The sequence below is a fragment of the Chiroxiphia lanceolata genome, chromosome 22, assembly GCF_009829145.1.
Source record: "Chiroxiphia lanceolata isolate bChiLan1 chromosome 22, bChiLan1.pri, whole genome shotgun sequence".
In the NCBI taxonomy this organism is placed as follows: Eukaryota; Metazoa; Chordata; class Aves; order Passeriformes; family Pipridae; genus Chiroxiphia; species Chiroxiphia lanceolata.
In genome coordinates this window covers 2,244,651-2,263,337 of record NC_045658.1, presented here as the reverse complement: position 1 = coordinate 2,263,337, position 18,687 = coordinate 2,244,651, and the positions used below count along the sequence as shown (strand labels likewise).

The following is an 18,687-nucleotide window of genomic DNA, read 5'->3' as shown; positions in this document are numbered from 1 at the left end:
CCGGCACCCTTTGCTGGAGGTTTATTGGAGCTGGGGCTGAGCAGGCAGGAGGGAGGCAGCTGGGGTGTGCTGGGGGGGTGCCTCGATGCAAACCTCCCTCTCCCTGTGCTGCTTCAAGTCAGTTGTCAGCAGCCCTCCAGCCGGACGATGTCTGGAGACCTTCCAGCGACCACAGGCTCTCCCCCAGCCCATCACTGCCATGGCACAGGATTTCACATATGTCTGTGCATTCCCCCAGCCTTCCCCCTCTCAGGGAAGAAAAACAAGACTGCAGGTTTGCAGGGACCCCCTCCTCCAGCCTGGAGGGTGATGGCCACAGCTCTGGGCTTTCCTGGACCACGCAGGGAGCTCCCTCCTACATAGGAGAGCTTGGCCATGCCACCCCATGCTGACCCCTTGCTACATCACAGATGTTCCTGTTGGCTTGAGGTGCCATTTTGAGGTTTTTCTCTGCTTGCCTTTTGCCTGTCAACTCACAGACCAGTGGGTGAGGGAGAGAGGAACCAGTTTGCTTTCCACCTCCCCTCTCAGTGCCCCTCTGCTTATTAGTTCTCCAAATACTTGGTCCTGCAGCCCAAGAGCAAGGACTCTGCACTGACTCAGTCCCAGGCAGAGCAAAGCTGCAGTGGGTAGGACAGTGCCTTATCCTCATGGCAGCACTCCAGGGAGCAGGAGGGGGCAGCTGGGGCCCTGCTGCACTAAATTCGTGTGGCCAGGGCACACATGGCAGCACCCCTCTGGTTCAGTCCTTCTCTCGTGCCTCCCCAAAGGCAAGACAATGATAGTGGCAGAGCACAAGCAATCCCTTTTTCCCCCAGCAGCCTCTTTCCCTCACCCCCAGCAATTGCTCCACTGTTATACTTTTGCTTTTCTCAGCATCCAACACGACAGGGACTGTCCCCCAGAGCCCTCCCAGGTCAGGAGAACAGGCATGTGGAGGAGGAAGAGGAGACCTGTTGTAGGATGCTGGTGAGCAAGGTGGGGGCAATTACAGGATAGAGGAAAAGAAACCACTGGCATTTCCTCCCATCAGCTCCCAGCTCCATTAAGAGCCAGAGGATTGCAGGCACCACTGCCCTTTGCTGTTTCCAGTGGAATGAGGTGCTGGAGAAGAGAGGGGGGGAAGGGAAGAAGCATGGTGGGACCACTCCATCCTCCAACAGCCCTGGGCAACCACTGAGGAGATTCTGTAAATCAGAGTGGCTACTGGAACTGTTCCAAAATCCATCCAATGCCCAAGAACTGCTCCAAAATCCATCCAATGCCCAGGAGGTCATCAAGTATCCCACAACAAGGAGGTGCAAGAGTGTCCCCATGTTCCCTTTATGAACTGATCCCCCTGGCTGGGCTCCACATGGAACTTAAGTGTTGGGGGACAGTGCCACCCTGTCACCACCTGCCCGTCCCCTGCCATGCACCTGCCTGTGCTCCATCCCCTCCTGAGGCTCAGCCAGGGCAGTGGTGCCCCGGGGTGCTCAGCATGTGCCTTAAACACACAAAAATAACTGTGATGGAAGGTTTTGAACGCTGCACTACCCTCGGCTTAAACATCTCCCATCTGCAGTGCTTTGGAGTCAGCAGGAGCCCATCCCATGGGAGCTGATATCCCACAGATCCCCAGCCAGCCCAAGAGCAAACTGGCACAGGGCACCGAGGGACTCTGACTTCGGCAATAAATACAGCAAAGCAGACAAAACAAAATAATAGTAATAATAATAATAAAAAAAAAAGCCAACAGTGATCAATTTTTTTTTTAAACTTTAAATATTTTTTTTCTTTAAAATCTGTTTTTCTCTGGGGTTTTCTGTCTCTTTTGTAAAGAGCTGCGCTCTCCCCGCAGTGTCTGGGTCACATCCTCAGTCCTGGTCGTGGGGCAGGGGAGAAGCAGGGTCAGTAAAAGGGGGGGCGGGGTGGGTGCCCTCCGCCTGCATCACCGGCACGTGTGGATCTCCACCACCCGGTGGCAGGGTTTGCACTTGACGGAGCAGCACCAGTGGAATTTGCAGCTGCACCTTTCCACCACCTCCACTTCGTCCGTGTGAAAGCCGCGGCCGCAGCACATCAGCTCGCAGCCGTCTATGGCCTTGGAGGTCTTGTTGCACTGCCGGCCACTGGTGCCCAGCACCCCGTTCTTGAGGTCGTGGTCACAGAAGTCGGGACTGGAGTCCAGGTAGACGAGGTCCTCGTCCGTGTGCGGCTTGAACTGGGAGTTTTTGGGCACCAGCACTTTGGTGGATCCGATCTCGCTCTGCTCGACCTCCGTGGCACCGTCGAATTTCTCCTTGAGGACGTTGCCCACTTTGCGGAAGGGGGGCATGGCTTTCCAGCACGTCTTGAACTCGCACGAGCCCGACACGCCGTGGCACTTGCATTCCACCCGCATGTTGTTCAGGATCGCCTGGAAAGAACCAATACAAGGAACAAGAGAGGATGGTCAGCACGGGACGGACAAAGCAGGGAGGGCACGAGGGAGGGGGCCAGGGAGGGCTGTGCAGAAAGCACTGTTGGTGGGTATGAGCTGGTGGGATTAAATGAAGCTGCAGAGCCCAGCTGGGATGCCCAGGTTTCCCCCTGGCCATTACCTTTCTCCCTGCCTCGTTGTTGTGGAGGTTCATTAGTGCTCTGTTGGAAGAGGCCCCTTTGCTCCTCTCGCGGATGTCGACGAAGGACTGTGAGAAGGCCACGCCGTAGGCGATGTTATCGGAGCAGCCCGACCACTGGAACCCTGAGGCAGAGAGCACGGATGAGACAGGTACAGCCAGCCTGTGGTGCTTGCACTCTCCAGCCCTGCTCTTTCTAAAATCCAGCTGGACTGCCTGGGGCATAGGGGAAGCTGAGACACATGGACGAGACACCTTCCCCGCCCTGTGGGCTATGATCCCAGGTGCCTTTTTGCAGGACTCAGTGTGGACTAACAAACTTTTTCCTCCTTTCTGGATGGCTCCAGAGAGTGGGTTTGGATGCCCCCCGCCCCGTTTGGACACTCACCCTGCGGGCTGCCCCCCTGCACCGTGCGGTCACATCCACACTTGTCCAGCTCGCCGCTGCTGCAGGCGCGGGTCACGGCGAAGGCCACCCCTGCTGAAGAGATGGCATAGACGAATGCTGCCTCCCGTGTCCCTGCAACGGCACAAACCACGGTGGGAAACATTGGCAGCAAATCCAAGGCAACACGAGTGGGATTTCTAGCGGTGGGAGGGGGCTCCAGCCGGGTGGTCAAAGGTCCTTGGTGGGCTGTCGCACGTGTCGCTGCTCCTCTCCCCTCCTAACGCCGGTGTGGCACATGGATACCCTTGAAAAGCTGGTCTGAAAGCTGGCTCTTGGCAAAATATGCTATGCAGAGCTATCAGGCTAACCCCGTTGCTCCATCACTTCCTCCCAAGATGAGGTACCCCATGCATCTGCCCCCTCCCCAGGGACACTGTTTGCTTAGTGCTAAGTCTGGACCCCGCTCAGCAGAGACCTCTCAGCACTGGGAGATGTTTTGCAGCAGTGAGGGCCCTTGCAATAGTGAAGGAGCTGGGAACTGCCCCACAACACTAAAAACATGAACGATGGACAAGTGATAACCTGGCGATGGGAGAGGCAGAGGCTGAACTGCCCATGTGGGGAGAACTCTCCAGAGCTTACATGGAGAGACTGTCTTGCCTGGTGCTCGCAGGGCACCTCTGCTATGAAATCCCTCCTGCATCCAAAACAGCTGGCTGCTTTCCACATCCAGGAACATCCCCTGCAACTCCTTGCTGTCCTCTCACACAGGGTTCTGTAGCTCCCAGCACCTTCTGTGCAAAACCCTGCTCTGCTCCCAGACCACCTCTAGAAACCCCGCTGGTCCTCAGGGTGCAGGCCTGTCCCAGCTCTTGGTGCCACACAGTTGGGAAGAGCTTGTTTGGGAAGCTGGGGGCACCCTGGGTGTGAACAGACAGTGTGTCATGGCCAGGGATCAGCTCTTGCGACACCCAAATCCCCAGTGTCCTCTGAGGCCGGCTGAGGATACAGACTCTCCATCTCTGAGCAGGGAAGGCTGGCATTTGGGGTGGTCCCATGCTTGGTGCAGAGGGAGGATGGCCTGTGAGCAGATGTCACCCCAGCTCGCCGGTCGGGCAGAGGGCAGCTACTTTGGTGGTCGCAGCCCAGACTTTGGTGGCCTAGCTGGCAGTGGCTGAGGAGGACCCAGCCAGTGTGGGGACTGAACAGCCTCCAAGTTAATCGAGGTTAATAGTAGGATCGTGTTGGTCGGTTTGTGCTGTGGCTGCCTAAAAAGAGACGACTTTTAGTTTCTGGTATTTCTGGTATTTCCAGTCCCTGAACCTTCATGAGAAGAGATCTTCACCCCTGCGTTGAGGGAGGGAAGTCAAACAAGGAGCTGGGGGTATGCTTTGGTCTAGGGGTCCTGGGATGGGAGGTGACGTGGTGCCTCAGAGACAGCACCTGAGGGGAGGCAAGGGATGCTTCCCTGATCTCCAGGGGTTTTCCCCATCGTCTCCTCACCCCAATGCTCTGGTTTGATTACAGTCCTGGGCCTCTGGGAAGCCTGGTTGCAGCTGGGACCAGAGGGGCTGGGGGCTGCCCTGGCCACATCCACCCCGAAGGCTGGCAGCTGGCTGGTGGTGGGCAATGATGCTGTCCTTGAGGGCCCAGCTGCTGCGTGTTTTTCCTGTGCCAGGTGGCAGCAGCCTGTCCTCCTGAGGGCATTCACTGATGCTCTGCTCAAGAGTGGCCACATGCTGGCCTGGCAGCAGCCACTGCTTCACCACTGCCCAGGGAAGAGATCGAGTAAATGCAGGCATGGCTTTGTGGAGTGGAGCTCCTGGCCTCGGTAGGAAAGGGTTGAGATCTACAGGGTGATTTTAGGACCCCTGCTCAAAGTTGCCCTGTACTTGTCAAAGGTCTCCTGATACCCTGGGCTGGTGCCTCCATAAAATGGGTGTGAAAAAAGGTTCAGGAGAGCTGTGGAACGGCAAGTGTCTGGATATGTTGTCCACGACACAGCGAAAAAAAGAGCCCTGCTGAAGTGTCCATCTGCCCTAAGATCCAGCACTGGGCCATCCATTAACACTGGGCCATCCATTCCTGGCTCTCCCCAGCCACTGTTCAGGGGCAAGCAGGCAAAAATCTGCCTGCAGCCCACCAGACTGCCTCCTGTAGCTGTTCCCCCAGCAGCATCACCCCAGGCACACTCTCTCCTGACTCACCTTGTGTCACCACCTTGCCGAAGACGGGCAGGGTGTCCAGCGTGGAGCAGTTCCAGCGGCGGTTGCGGAACTGGTACTGGCACTCCTCGATGGCCAGCTGGGCTCCACGTCGCACCGAGTCCATCACCTCCAGGTTCCTCTTGCACATCTGCACCTGCCGCTGGATCAAGCCCTTCAGCTTCTCGCAGGTCTCCTCCTCGGAGATGCTCCCCACTGAAGACAGCTTTGCCAGGTACCTGCCATGACAGCAGCGCAGAGGGTTAAGGGGGCAAGGGCTGGGGGAGCACGAGTGCGTGTTCAGCTGGGACACTCTGCCTTGCAGAAAGGCAGGGGGACCAAAATTCTCACTCCCTCATAGCTAGGACCTGGTGCCTGTGAGGGGTCACCTTAAATGTCCCATGGTGGTGGCTCTGCAGGATGCATTTTTGGCTGACAGAGAGCAAGCCCAAAGCAAAACAACCATCCCTCTGCAGCCTAGTCCCTGTCTCTCGGGGAGTCCAGCTGCTGGCTCCCCTTTGCCTCTGTTGCCTGCAAGGAAGATATTTTCAGCGTTGTCTGAATGTGCCCGGTCAGGTCTCCTGAGTACTGGCACATCCAAGTGCTACTAGGAAAAGCCAGAGGTCTCCAAAGTCAGCCAAAACAAGCAGGACAGGCACTTGGCTGCCAGCTCCATCTGCCACACTGCTCCCACAGCATGGCTGTGTGCTCATCACCGGCAAACATCGCCCTCCAAACCACTTCCCTCCTGGAGCCTGCTTTTAGCTGCCCCAGCCCCCAGCAGGCAAGGATGGCCTCTGGGAGCTGCCAGGTTTCCTCTCACTTGGGATTCAAGCAGGGCTTGAAGTGGGGAAGAGAGAATCAGGAGCCTGCTGGGGCAAAATTTCACAGGCTGGGCACCTCTCCCACGAGCCCAGCTCATGAACAGGGCCATGAGGTCTTTGCTGACCTGGAAAAGACTGGCCCTGTGTGGAGGGGACCACGTGCTCTGCTTTCCATAGCCCCAGCATCAGCAGAAGGAGTCACAGAGCTGCTGTCAGCGTTAGGGGGATGAAGGAGCTTATCCTCTAGGGGCAAGCACCTGGAAAGCTTTCAGCATCTTCTCGCCCAGCGTGCGGGCATGATGGTCCCTGCTGCACATCCCAGTAACCCAACCCACCACCCCCTGTTGGGTTGTGGGCACAATGTCCATGCCTGCCCATTTCCCAGCTCTGGATCACAGAAGGAGCTTAAGAGAGACCCAGTCTGATTATCCAGGCTGTGGGATAATCCAAGATACTCTACAGCTATTAATACCTGTGCTGGCAGGTGGGTGTAAGAGACTCCCTCCGTCTCGTGGCTGCTGGCAGCTGCTTCAGGTGGCACTACCATGGTGAAAACCTGACCTGCCATGGACAAGGAGGGTCCCCTGCATGGGACAGACACATAACTCACACTTGCACCTCCCCACTGACCACACTGAGCTTCAGCCTCCTCGGGAATCGCCAGCGCTGGCTCACGCTGCTGCCTCATCTGCGCCAAGAGATGTAAGTACCAGGGGGAGGCTGTTTGGAAACCTCATTCCTTGACTCTGCATTTCCCAGCCCTACAGAGCTTGTGGGTTTTTTCTGTTTGCTTGTTTTTTTTTTTTTCCTCCTCCTCCAGAGTTGCGACATCCTGCTAAGGATTTTTCCTTTGAAGCCCTGCTCGCCTCCGAGAAGTGACTGTGCAAAAGTGGCTCCTGCTCCCTGCCTGTTCCCATTTGTCCCAGGAGCCAGATCTGCTGACTTCAGCCACAAAATCAAGTTGTCACAGCCTCTTCCTCCCATTAACCCTGCCAGTCTGCCCCAGGAGGAGAGAACAGGATTTTCTCTTCTGTGCATCAGCAGAATTATTCACCAGCTTGGTTTCATGCTCACAACTGGGGGGCCGTGGGAGCCAGGGAGAAATCTGTCTTGGCTTGTGGTGTCCATGGGGAGTCTGCATGGCGAGATGTCAAAAGCATTCAGCTTTCCCTGTGCATGATCACTGGAGGCAATGCTTCTCTGACAGTGGGAAGCAGCAGGCTGCTTTCAGAGCCAAGTGCTTTTCTAGCCTTTATACCAGCCAGGCATCTTTGCCCAAGGCTTCCTGCTGCTCCAAGGGCACAGCCCTGTTTGCAGAGGACAGGACCTGATGCACATGGGTGGCTTTGAAAACCCACCATGGCCAAACCTGGGGCTGTCACCTTTCTGCTCCCACACCAGGCAGTGAGTGTCCCTGTCCCTGTGCTGCAGTCCCAGACATGGAGTGCAACAACTGCTGCTCTCACATCTTGCTGCACTTGGTTGACCTGGAGTGAAGGCACCAAACTGCATCTGGGAGCTTTGAGGAGCTGGATGCTGAGCACACACACGGAGTGCCTGTAACAGCTCTATCCCCTCCCAGGTCCAGCCATCATTCCAGTTTGGGCATGGGGAAGCTGACACACACCAGAGCAGTGAGATTCATCCCAGGACAGTTGGTTGATCAGTTTTGAGCCTGGAAGCCAAGAAAAATCAGATTCTATCTCCAGTCCCGATTTGGCTTCCCCCATGCCAGCAACTCATTTATCATGCCAGGGAACCAGCTCCTGCAAACCCACAAGGCTGGTCCTGTGGATGAGTTAGTGCCTGCTCTGACTGCAGGCACCTTGGCAGGAGAGTGCTTTGCTGCAGGTGTAGCAGCCACATTAATATTAGCTCTGCTCAGGTCGGGGCATCATCTCATTTTCTAATTTATATTTCTCAGCTCGAGATTCTCCAGGCAAATGTGGATCAATAAATTCAAAGCATGAATGAAGAAAAGCACGACAAGAGCCTTTCAAGCTTTTCCAAGGAGATGCACCTGATAAGGTGCCTCCCCAACCCACATTTAATGCTGTTTGGGATGATAAAACAAAGGCCGAGGATGCTTCAAAGATAGGTACAGCTCTCCAAGAACAGGTCTGGTAATTTGTTTTGCAAGGCAGGCAAATAAGATGAAACTATCCAGAACGGGGCTCTGGCCTCTTTCCCCCCTGACAGGTCCTCTGTGTCTCATCATCCCTCCTCAGCCCTGCTTGCTGTGGGGATGGAGGTAACTGTGCCTAAAATGCTGTGCCCCTCACAATCCCAGCTTGTTAGCAGTCCATGAGAACCATCACTGCTTTTGGAAAGGGAGGAAGCTCCAGGATCCAGAGGTTGAGGCAAGGATGTAAGGAAGGATCTTTGCTGAAGGACCTCAGTTTTGAGGCTCTCCCACTGTGTCTCTCCACACCACATTCAGGGGCATCAGACAGACCATCCCCTTTCCCTGCTCTGGGGCAGATAAAGAGCGAGACAGGAGATGGAAAACATGCTCTGCCCTCACCAACACTCAGAGACACTTCCACCCCACAGCTCATGGAACACTTCTCAGGGCTGTGGAGCCCAAGCAAGGCACCAAACCCATCCTCAGCATCCCACAGTCCCCACGGAAACGTGGCTCTGGCACTCTGCCTGGTCCTTAATAAGAACTTTGCTTCAAACTTTGTTTTCCTGGGCTGAGGTGGTAGAAACCACAGACAAAGCCTTTATCTACCTGCATGGAGAGCCACAGGCTCAGCAGGAGCAACAAAGCAAACAGTTCTTGCCCTCTGCGAGGTCTCAGTGCAGATCCCCACTGTGATATCACATCTTGATTGCTGTGCAGAGCTTAAGGCTCACATGCAGCCTCAAAACAGCCCCACTTGTGGGAAAAAACCCACCCAAATAATGGAATACTTTCTTCCTTTTCCAAGATTGGGCAAAGAACGTTTCAAGGGGTGAGCTGCTGCCCACAACATTTGTTCAAGTTCTGTCTCCTTGCTTCATCGTGGCCTTTATGTTTCTTTTCTCCTGCCTTTAAATCTAGGCAAGTCACTTGCAGAACAAGATCCCTCTTAATAAGCCACTCATGTAAGACAAAACTGACAGAAAGCCCTTTTTTTTTTTTTATCATCCACAGTATTGAGATCAGGATCAAAGCCCCATCATTTAAGCAGCTGCAATTAATCCACCCTGCAAGATGGTAAATAAGTAAACCTCAAATCCAGGAAGATTTGTTAAGATGGTGGGGGGGAATGTCAGGAAGGCCTGCTAAAATTAAAATTATGATTATACTTTCAGGAGGAAGAATAATTGCTGGAATGACAAGGAGACCTTGAAAGAGCCACAGTGGTTGGCAGACAAAGCCAGGAGGTGAGGGGTGGAGATTGCCTGCCATGGGAAGGTGTGGAAATTTCAGTCATGGACAAATTCTTAATAGAGGCATGTCAGGGAAGATGCAGCAGATGTCTTGAAGAAAGCAGAGATCTCCAGTGTTCCTTTTATTAAAACAAATAAGTTTCAAGTGTGCAAACCCTTTGTATTGTCTCATTTTGGGAATATTTTCCTGAAGATGAGAACAGTCAGATCCAGGTTGGTGGCATCACTGACAAACCATTCAACAGATGTTCAGAAGTCAGGTAAGCTCAGAAGCTTCACTCTGCTCAGCAAACACTCAGCCTTCCCAACCAAGGCCAGAAAAGGTTTATTCAAGTCTTAAATTGCAAAGATGCCTCAGCTGTCTGAGAGGCAGCAAACTACTCATGGAGGGGTCAGCAAGTGCACCTCTTTCCCTCCTGAGGCTGCAGGGACAGTCAGCAGTGACTTGGGGCTGTGCTGAGGATTGAGACAGCTTGTGCAGGCAGGTTTCTTCTGGGGAGGAACAAAAGGGTTGTTTAGGATGTGGAAAACCCATGGAACAACGCCATGCATCCCTGCATGCATCTATCTGGCCAGTGTTGTGGCTCCTTGCAAGGAGCCATCCTGCAGCTATGGAGAAATGGATAATCTTTTCCTTTGGATAATCTTTCCCTTGTTGCTTTCCCCTTCCACCTTCACCATGGGGGTGAAGCCATGGAGAGATGTCCCAGGGTTGGCAGTCAAACGATGCAGGCAGGCCAGAGAGCCCCTAGGGGGTTAGTGCTACTCTCCCTGTGCCAACAGGGCCAGGCTGGTAGGGACCACCACGTCCTTGGACTGGTTCCACAAGTCTGCCAGCTTGGGCAGCTCCTGTCAGAATTTGCTTGAGACTTGCAAGGTTGGCCTTGTCCAGCCGCTGGCTCTGCAGCAGGACTTGTTCCTCCCAGGGACTGGGCATCCCCCTCCTGGGATTAGATATCCTGCCTTTCTATCCCTTCTAAGTGCAAATCATGATTGACAAAGTCATCCTCTGAGAGCCTGTCTGGTCTCTTCCCTGGAAGAAACCCAGCTCTCTGTCTCAGTCCTTCCTGTCACAGTTAAGGCACCATCTCTTGGCTGAAAGCTGCTTTTCACACCTACTCTCCACCTCCAATTAAGAGCCGCCAAAACAGTCTCCCAGGAGGAGGCACTGCTGTGCTCACCATTATGTGCCTACAGCCCCACTGTCTCAGCTCAAGGGTGAGCCTGCACCTCCAGTCCTGTCCCCCCCCCCCTTGGACCCTGCACCTAACACCACGTGCACCCAGCAAACACCCACCTACCCATGCAGTATCTCCACTTTGTAATGGGGAAGAGCAGGATGGAAGCCGGGAAGAGCAGGGTGGAAGCCGGGAAGAGCAGGGTGGAAGCCGGGAAGAGCAGGGTGGAAGCCGGGAAGAGCAGGGTGGAAGCCGGGAAGAGCAGGGTGGAAGCCGGGAAGAGCAGGGTGGAAGCCGGGAAGAGCAGGGTGGAAGCCGGGAAGAGCAGGGTGGAAGCCGGGAAGAGCTTAAGCAGCATCCACTTAGGCAATCTGCTTTGAATGTGAAGGAAATATCCTTTACTACATCTTCCTTTACAAGTCAGTAGAAGCTACTCCTGGGCTCGGGTACAACAGCAATGCCTTGCTGCAAGAGGAGGCAAGTGCAGGCCACCAGGCCAAGCTCTATGGGAATTCCCCTCCTGCAGCACTCCAGGCTAGAGCTGGTTGGAGGAAATCTGATGAGTTTTAAGTTTTTTATCAGAATTTGCAAATACATGGCGAGAGAAGCCTTCTGCAGGATTAGTTTGATCTCGCCCAGCTCCCAACAGACCCCAGGCTGCTCTCCATCGGCCAAGAGATTCAATCATTTTTTCCCCCCCAAGTAATTTCATGAAAGCACAATACTGGCTCCAGTTCTGCTGAGCCAGCCAGATCCTGCACAACACCTTCCTGGCTGCAAAGTGCAACAGCCCATGGCAGCAGGTCCTACAGAGCCTGGAGGATGCTGCTGGGGGTCACTCACAGGTGTGTGGGGGTGGGTGAACCAGAGGTTACCTGCACTAGGCACCCAGAGCAGAGTCTGTCATTTGAGCAGCCTTGGATGCACAAGGCTTTAAGAAAAAAAAAAAATCATCAAGTATTGTAAGAACCAGTGTCACTGCACTCATAAGGAAACACAGAAGAACCTCCTGTTAACCTAAGGACTGCTCAGCAATTTCATAATTTCAAGAAAGTGGCTGTAATGCACTTCTCTCCATCCACAAGGATGAATTAACTGGGAGGACAGGAGCTCTCAGCAGAGTAACATAAACTTCTTTTTTTGCTTCAATGCAGAAGTCCAGTTCTGATTCATGGAGTCACAGAAAACAATTGCAAAAAGACCCCTGCCTTCCTGTTGCTCAAATTTGGAGCTGATCCAGTTGTGCACAACCTGGGGTGCAGAGTGGTTTTATCTCCCTCATGTCCATCCTCCCTAGAATAAGGCTCTGCTGTGAAAGACTGAGGTTCTATTTGAGGCTTTCTTAGGAAAGGACAGAAATGTCCATCCCCACTGAGGACCCAGAGAGCAGAGAGCTCTCCTCCACTCTGACAGACGCAGCCCTGAAGGGTGTTTGCCAGACAGGACCAGTGCTCAGAGATAAACCAAACTGTTTGGAAGCCCAGTGCCAGGATTGGCAGAGGCTTCTTGCCTCTGCAGGGTACAACCCATAGCCAGTCCATTTCTGTTGCTAAGCTAAAATTAGCTGGCTCTGTCAAGAGTGGCAAGACTTGCAAATAAATAAGAATTAAAATATATTTCCAGTGGAGGCTGATGTTTTCACTCTCCCACCCCACCGCCTTGGGAATGGGTGTCATGGGTTCATACACTGACCTCATGGACCGACCAGGATCCCCAGAGCAATGCAAAGGAGCCCTGGGCACCCCAGAAGTGGAGAGCCACTCGTCCAACCCACAGCATCCTTCAAAGCGAGCAAACTCCTCATCAAACCCGATCGCTGTGACCCACCATCCCAGCTGCTGGAACACACGTGACTGGGGAACCTTCCTGACACTGTCCTCACAGCAAAAACCAAGAGCACAGAGGGGGAAGCCCTGGAGGCACCTGCCAAACCTGCACAGCATCCAACGGGAAAATGCTGGACCAGTTCCTCGCCAGGTGGAAGGTGGGAGGGTCGCAACGACAATGCAAAGAATCTTGCACAAAATCACCTGAAACAACTGAAGGCTGGTTTGAAACCAGAAGGATACAAATGTAGGACCCAGGCATGCTTCCTCCCAAATCTTTTACGTTGCACAACGACCCAAACAGGCACAAATGAGCATTCGGGCTGCTCTTGCAACATCCCCCCTGCAAAGCTGGCAGGGATGAGCACGGAGAACTGGGCCCTGTGTTTGCAAAGCACCTTGTGATGCTCAGATGAAAGGGGGCCAGGAAAACCCAAACTCCCTTTATGCCTTCCTCCCAAACCCTTGAAAGTGGTTAGACAGCAGCTGCTTAGCCAGCCTTGTTTGAACACTCACAACTTCAAACTTTCCCAGAGAGCTCAAATTAATTTTTTTTAAGGGTTTAAAAGCCCATCCGTGATCCTGGCCCTTTAAGCCAAGTCCCAAGCTCAGATGGCAGTTTTAAACCCCTGTAAATAGGGGGTAGACGGAGCTGCTGGTGGCACACCCTGCTCTGCAGTGGCATAACCACATCTCAGACCATCCATGTCCAATATGGAGAGCCTCCTCCAGAGCCAGTTTTAGCTGCAAGAGGCTGTAATTATTCCCAGATAGTTTGATAACCAGGGATCTCACGCTTAAAGGATCCCTGCCCTGTTTTATCTGATGTTTTCTGGGGCACAGGATTGGACTCTTATCATTCAAACTCCCTAAACAGCTACAGATCACAGCAGCCCAAGTACCTTATGCAGTTAAGTGGATGCTTGGATGCTTACATCCACACCCCACTTTGCACATTTTCTAGTTCACCTCTTCAGGTGGACTTCTCTCCCTCCAAAATAGGTAAATAAATGAATAACTAACTAAACCTCTGTCACTGAAACCAGAGCCCTGCACTCCCATGCCAGCTGTGGAGAGATGCTTGATTGGCTGAAACTCTCTACAAAATACCCCCAGCATTCAGGATGGGTTTGGAGCACCGAGAGAGGACTTGCATCCAAATTCAGTCACATCACTGCACGTGCAGGTTCAAGAGCTGGATTGAGTCTGTGAAATGCAAGTTGCTTTGGAAAGTACTCAGCTGCTTCCCCTGTATAAAGCAAACTTCTCTAGAGATAAAGCAGAAGGACCTTCCCGTGCACAGCGAGATGTAAAAGGCCCTTCATTTAATTTTACAGCTTGTGCCTGAAGAGGTAGGAGGCAAAAGTTTATAACTACCTGAGCCTTCAAAGGCAGGAGGAAGAACAAGCCTAAGGCTTTCATGAAAAGGGGGAATAGAGCATCTCTTCAGATTTGGAGAACAGAGGTTTTTCTAGATAGGCAACAAGCCAAGCAGCAACTCCCCAAACTCAAGACGCTGAGAAAGCACACCTGAGGTTTGCTTCCTAACCAAGGAGAAAGTAGCTTGGTCTGTATAACGAAAAGATTTGGCAAAATCCCTTCCAGCACAATGACTGATCCCTCTGAGCAATCCCTACACGGTCTCCTTTTTATACAGGATGGGGCAGCTCAGCATGGCCAAAACGAGCCCTCTCCCCACAAAGCCAGGCTTACAGAAACCCTTCAGCTCAAGCTTTGCAAGCAGCATCTCTCCAAAGCGCTGGGAGAATGCGAGTCTGGACAGGTCGAAAGAAGCTTTAGGGGGAGGGAAAAAAAAAAAAAAAAAAAGAAGTCACGACTGAGCTTAATCACTAATCCAGCAGGTTTCTGGAAAAGCAAACTTCGCGGGACTGCCACTCAGCGCACACACCTCTGTGCAGAGCTATGCGAGGCTGGATCCGTCCCGTGTGCTGGGCGCAAGCTGGCAGCGCCCAGGGGTAACGCCGAGCATGCCGAGCCCACATGCGTCAAGACATACGAGGCACACTCATTCCTCGAATATCTGATAACTCCTGGGATCCTTCTAACTCTGTTTATTGCCTCCGGCGGCCTTTGTTTCTGATGTGAGAAGATAAACAATGGGAATTGTCTTAATCCTAAAGGCAAAGAATAAAAAGCACTGAGCGGGGGAAGATCCTTTTATCACGATACATTTGCAACATCAAAAAAAAGCTGACCCCCTTCCTTTCAAACGCACTGAAATGTATCTGCTTTTCCTCCCCTGTTGGCAGGAATGAGCCCTCCGCTCTGTGCCGCCGAGCCCCCCGCGCCCACCCTTGCTCCGCCAGCACGGACGGCTGCACACAGCCCTCCCCGGCTATTGCGGCGAACCTCTCCTTCGCCTCGCTTCCCAAATCCGATCCCAGCTGCGTGCGGCGCCGGGGATCGGGGGGGGTCCCACCTCTGCGCATCCGTGCGGGGCAGCTTGTTGACCTCGCTTAAGAAATCCCCCCTTTCCCCCCGTGCCCGTCCCAGGGCAGCCGAGGCTGCTCCTCGCCAGAGACCTGCCATTTATCCCCCAGGGCTTCCTCAGCGGGACTTTCTCCCTGCAGGAAAAACACTCCCACAGTTCCCAATATACCTTCACCAGAAGCATGACAGCTTAAAAGACCACCTTGATAGCGGGCTATGATCCACCCACCACTTGCCGGAGACGCGTGGAGCGCAAGTCGCTCCATCTGGCAAAGGAGGAGGGGAGGACTAAGCACTAACGCATCCCAGACAGCTACCGCCGGGCGAGCACCTTTTCCCACAGGCAGGACACTCGGGGAATGTGACCCGGCGCTTTCCCCAGGCATAGGGAACATCCTCCAAAACCCACCCGCGTCCCACAGCCTCCAGCGAGACGAAATCCAAAGGCAGGAGAGACGGGAGCCGTATCTGGGATGCAGAGAGGACCCCTTGCACGGAGAATACGTTTGTGGGACCGTGGCCACCTCGAGCACAGGTGTTGGGAGAGGCACAAACCACTCAGGACGTTTCATGCCGACAGCCCCAGGGACTCCCTGCCCGGCCGTGGGGTACCTGCCTTCGCCGGCAGAAACCCACGGAGGGGAGATGGAGGCGGCCCGTGCTCCCAGCCACAGAGCGGGTCTGCCGGCTGCGGGCACGGGAATCAGTTCCCGTCAGCCGGCGACACTCGGAGCAGGGGAAGCACCAACTCCCACCAGAGCAGATTTATTAGGAGGAACCGGCGCCTTCGTTCAAAGTTAGGTGGGAAAGTCCTGCCATGTTCCATCCCCTCTGGCCTGGGCGGAGGGAGTTGGGGGGGGTCTCTCCAGAAAACAGTCCCACCGCCTTGGCAAACACGTAGGAATTTTCCAGAACGATTTCCGCCCCTGTTTACCTTACACATTATTTCAGTGTTTGTTCAGCGGGTTCCCGATGTCATCGGGCTCCTCTGCGGTGTGCAACAGCCCTCCGGCACCCGTCCTCCTGCCGGGAACGGCGGGCCGAGGCGTGGGCAGCCCTGCTCGCTGCAGATCCCCAGCCCTGCCAAATCCTCCCCTGGACCGCTGGCCCTCGCGTGGCACCTCGCCAACCCCCAGGCCCCGCTCCGACCCTATGCCCCGACCTCCGCCCGCCCCTGGCGTGGTCAGGATCCACAACTTAAGGACAAAAACAGGGGGACGGGGTTCGAGAACCAGCCCCTGCCCCACCAGCCGCGATAACGCGCCGTCACCGAGCGGCTGGGGAGGGTCGGCATCCCCCGCCGCCCACCTGCCTGGGGATGAGGGTGGTGCGACCCCACCGCCACCGCGCCGAGGGTCAGCGGGGACAGCGGGGACCGGCGCGATGGGGACGGGCGCCCGATGCCGGGGACCGAGGAGCATCGCTGCGGGGGGGGGAGTCGCGCCCCGATGCTCCCCGACCCCGCCGCACCTGCTCCGCACCCCCGGGGGGCTACCAACAAGTGGCGGCGTGTCCGCGCGTCTCTCCCACCCCCCCACCCCCTCCTCGTCCCGTGGCTACTCACAGCCAGTTGCTGGCGTTGGCCGAGAAGGTGGCGAGGATGATGAGCAGCAAGGAGCGCAGGGAATACTCCGGGCTCATCCTGGAGGGCAGGCGGGGAAGAGACCGCGCGGAGCCGGCGGCGGCGGCGGTGGCGGTGGCAGCGCCCCCGGCCCACCCCAGCCCGGCCCGGCCCGGCCCGGCCCGCCGCCCCCTGCCCGGGGCAGCCGCCGCCAAGGTGGGCGCGGGCAGGAGCGGCGGGCGCTGCCCGGTTGCTGAGCCCGCGGCGGCCGCCGAGCGCGACTGTCAGCGCGGCCGGCCCGTCCCGGGATGGAGCGGCGGGGCCGGGGGCGGGCCGGGGGCGTGGGCACGCCCGGGGGCCGCCCCGGCCCCGCCGCTCCCTGGGCGGGACCCGCTGCCGGGGACACCCCCGGGGGCGGGCCGGCGGCGGGGAGGGCACCGCGGGGGCTCTGACGGCAGAGGGGGCACCGGGAGCTCCTCCGGCGACGTGGGGGATCCTCCGGGAACCACCCCCCCCTCCCGCCTTGCTGCTGCCCCCTCCGTGTGGGGTTCGGTGGGTGCGGGGGGAGAGGCGGGGGAATCCCGGAGAGGGGAGGGCGCAGGTTCCCTCCGCGTTGTTGGGGTAATTTCCCGGCGGCTGTGAAGGAGCGGAGCGCTGAGATGTGCCTGTTGCCGGGAGCAGCCTTTGGCATTGCCCAGGCTGCTTTCCCTCAAACAACCACCCCTTGGACCGGGTGCGATTTCCCAGATTCCAGTTTCTGAGGATTCCCTGTAAATGCCAGATTTTGGCATTCGAAAATTCGAAACCAAGGAAGGGGATCTGGGGGAATTCTATCTGGAGGTATCTGGGAGTTTTATCAGGGGCATAGCATCTGAAGACAGGGCAGGGACGAGTTTCAAACCCCCTTGGCATCTCAGCAGGGCTGTCCCATGAGCTGCAGTGGCTGGTGATGGGCTCTGGGATGCACAGGTGGAGGGTGATGCTGGACCAGATATCAAGGCTTAAATTCACCTCTGAGGTTGTCTGGAAAGGTCAACTCCTGGGAAACCCCAGGAGCTCCCAGCAGCATGGGTTACCCACCCTGAGGCCAAGAGGTGTGGTGGGGATCCCTGTCTCTGCTCCATCCACTGTTCCTCCGTCTATCCATATGGGCACAAATGTCTTAATTTAAAGCCAGGAGCGACATGAGATGGCTGCTTGGTGTGAAATCGAAGATCCCAGGCAACCAACCACTGTACACCAAATCTCCTCCTGACAATGTTGTTAGTTAGGTCCATTACTAAAACCTCGTGCTACCATCTCTAAAATCTTGCCAAGCTGGTTTGGAGCTATTCAAAATTCCCTTTGTCTTCTCAACTCCATTTTCCTGTTCTCTGTGTAGCCGGGACGCACTCATTCAAAGCACAGCAACTTGCACTGGGCTGCACACATGCCTGTCTAAGTGTATTACACCTACTTTAAAATCTCTGCATTAGTTCCCTGTCAAAGCGAGGATTTAATTTCAAAGTGCTTTGACTTATATTCCAGCTCCTGACAGGCAGCAGCCCACCCTCACCTAGTCATTCATCTGGCTTTCATGTCCTCGCTGATTATCCCGGGTGAAAGTGGGATGCCGGCTGCTCTGCTGGTGAATTGGAGGTTGTTGCTGTGAGCCCCGACTGGGTAATTCAGTGCAACTGGAGCTGATTAATCTGGCTCATCGTTGGGGACAAAGCCGAGGCCTTCCTCTGGCTTCTAATCGCTCTGGGTGTTGAGTGAAGTCGTCAGGAAGGCAAGAGCTAATTGAGAGGCTAAGGGGAATGAGAGGTTAGAGGGCTGTGGCTGGCTGGCCAGAGCCACGTGGGTCCATGGGAATATCGTATTTTTGGGCCTCTCATGTGTTATTCCCCCCCAAGAAGAAACACCAGAGAGTTCAACAAAAGCCAGAGGGGTGGGCATGGACCCTGGGGCGCCTGGCTGTCCTGGACATCTGCAGTATCCCTGGCTCAGATGCTCCTGGTGCCACGGCTGGCAATGCTGCAGGCAGGCTCAGGCCACCTTGCAGCTCTTTTGGGACAGCTGTGGTGGCAGGATGGTGCAGTGGGTGCCTGACATGAGCTGGAAGTCCTCTGGACACCTCTCCTGGCCCGGGTGAGGAGTTGTAGAGCACGTTCACCTGCTTCAGCAGCTTCAAGCCATGTCTCTGGTGGGGTGAGGATAGGACCATCCTGACTTGCCCACTAGGCCATTGCAGCAGTCACAGTGTGGGATCATGTCCACAGGATCCATTGGAACTAG

General features: G+C 55.3%; 1 protein-coding gene across 1 annotated transcript; it reads right to left on the bottom strand.

Annotated features, from left to right (window-relative positions):
* Window positions 1–1,753: 1,753 nt before the first annotated feature.
* Window positions 1,754–16,542, bottom strand: WNT4 (Wnt family member 4). The gene is made up of 5 exons (XM_032709210.1): window positions 16,414–16,542; window positions 5,196–5,431; window positions 2,989–3,120; window positions 2,583–2,725; window positions 1,754–2,398 (listed from the first exon to the last, which is right to left on the bottom strand). The coding sequence occupies exons 1-5, from the start codon at window positions 16,488–16,490 to the stop codon at window positions 1,931–1,933; spliced, it is 1,056 nt and encodes a 351-aa protein (XP_032565101.1). The 5' UTR covers window positions 16,491–16,542; the 3' UTR covers window positions 1,754–1,930.
* Window positions 16,543–18,687: the final 2,145 nt, after the last annotated feature.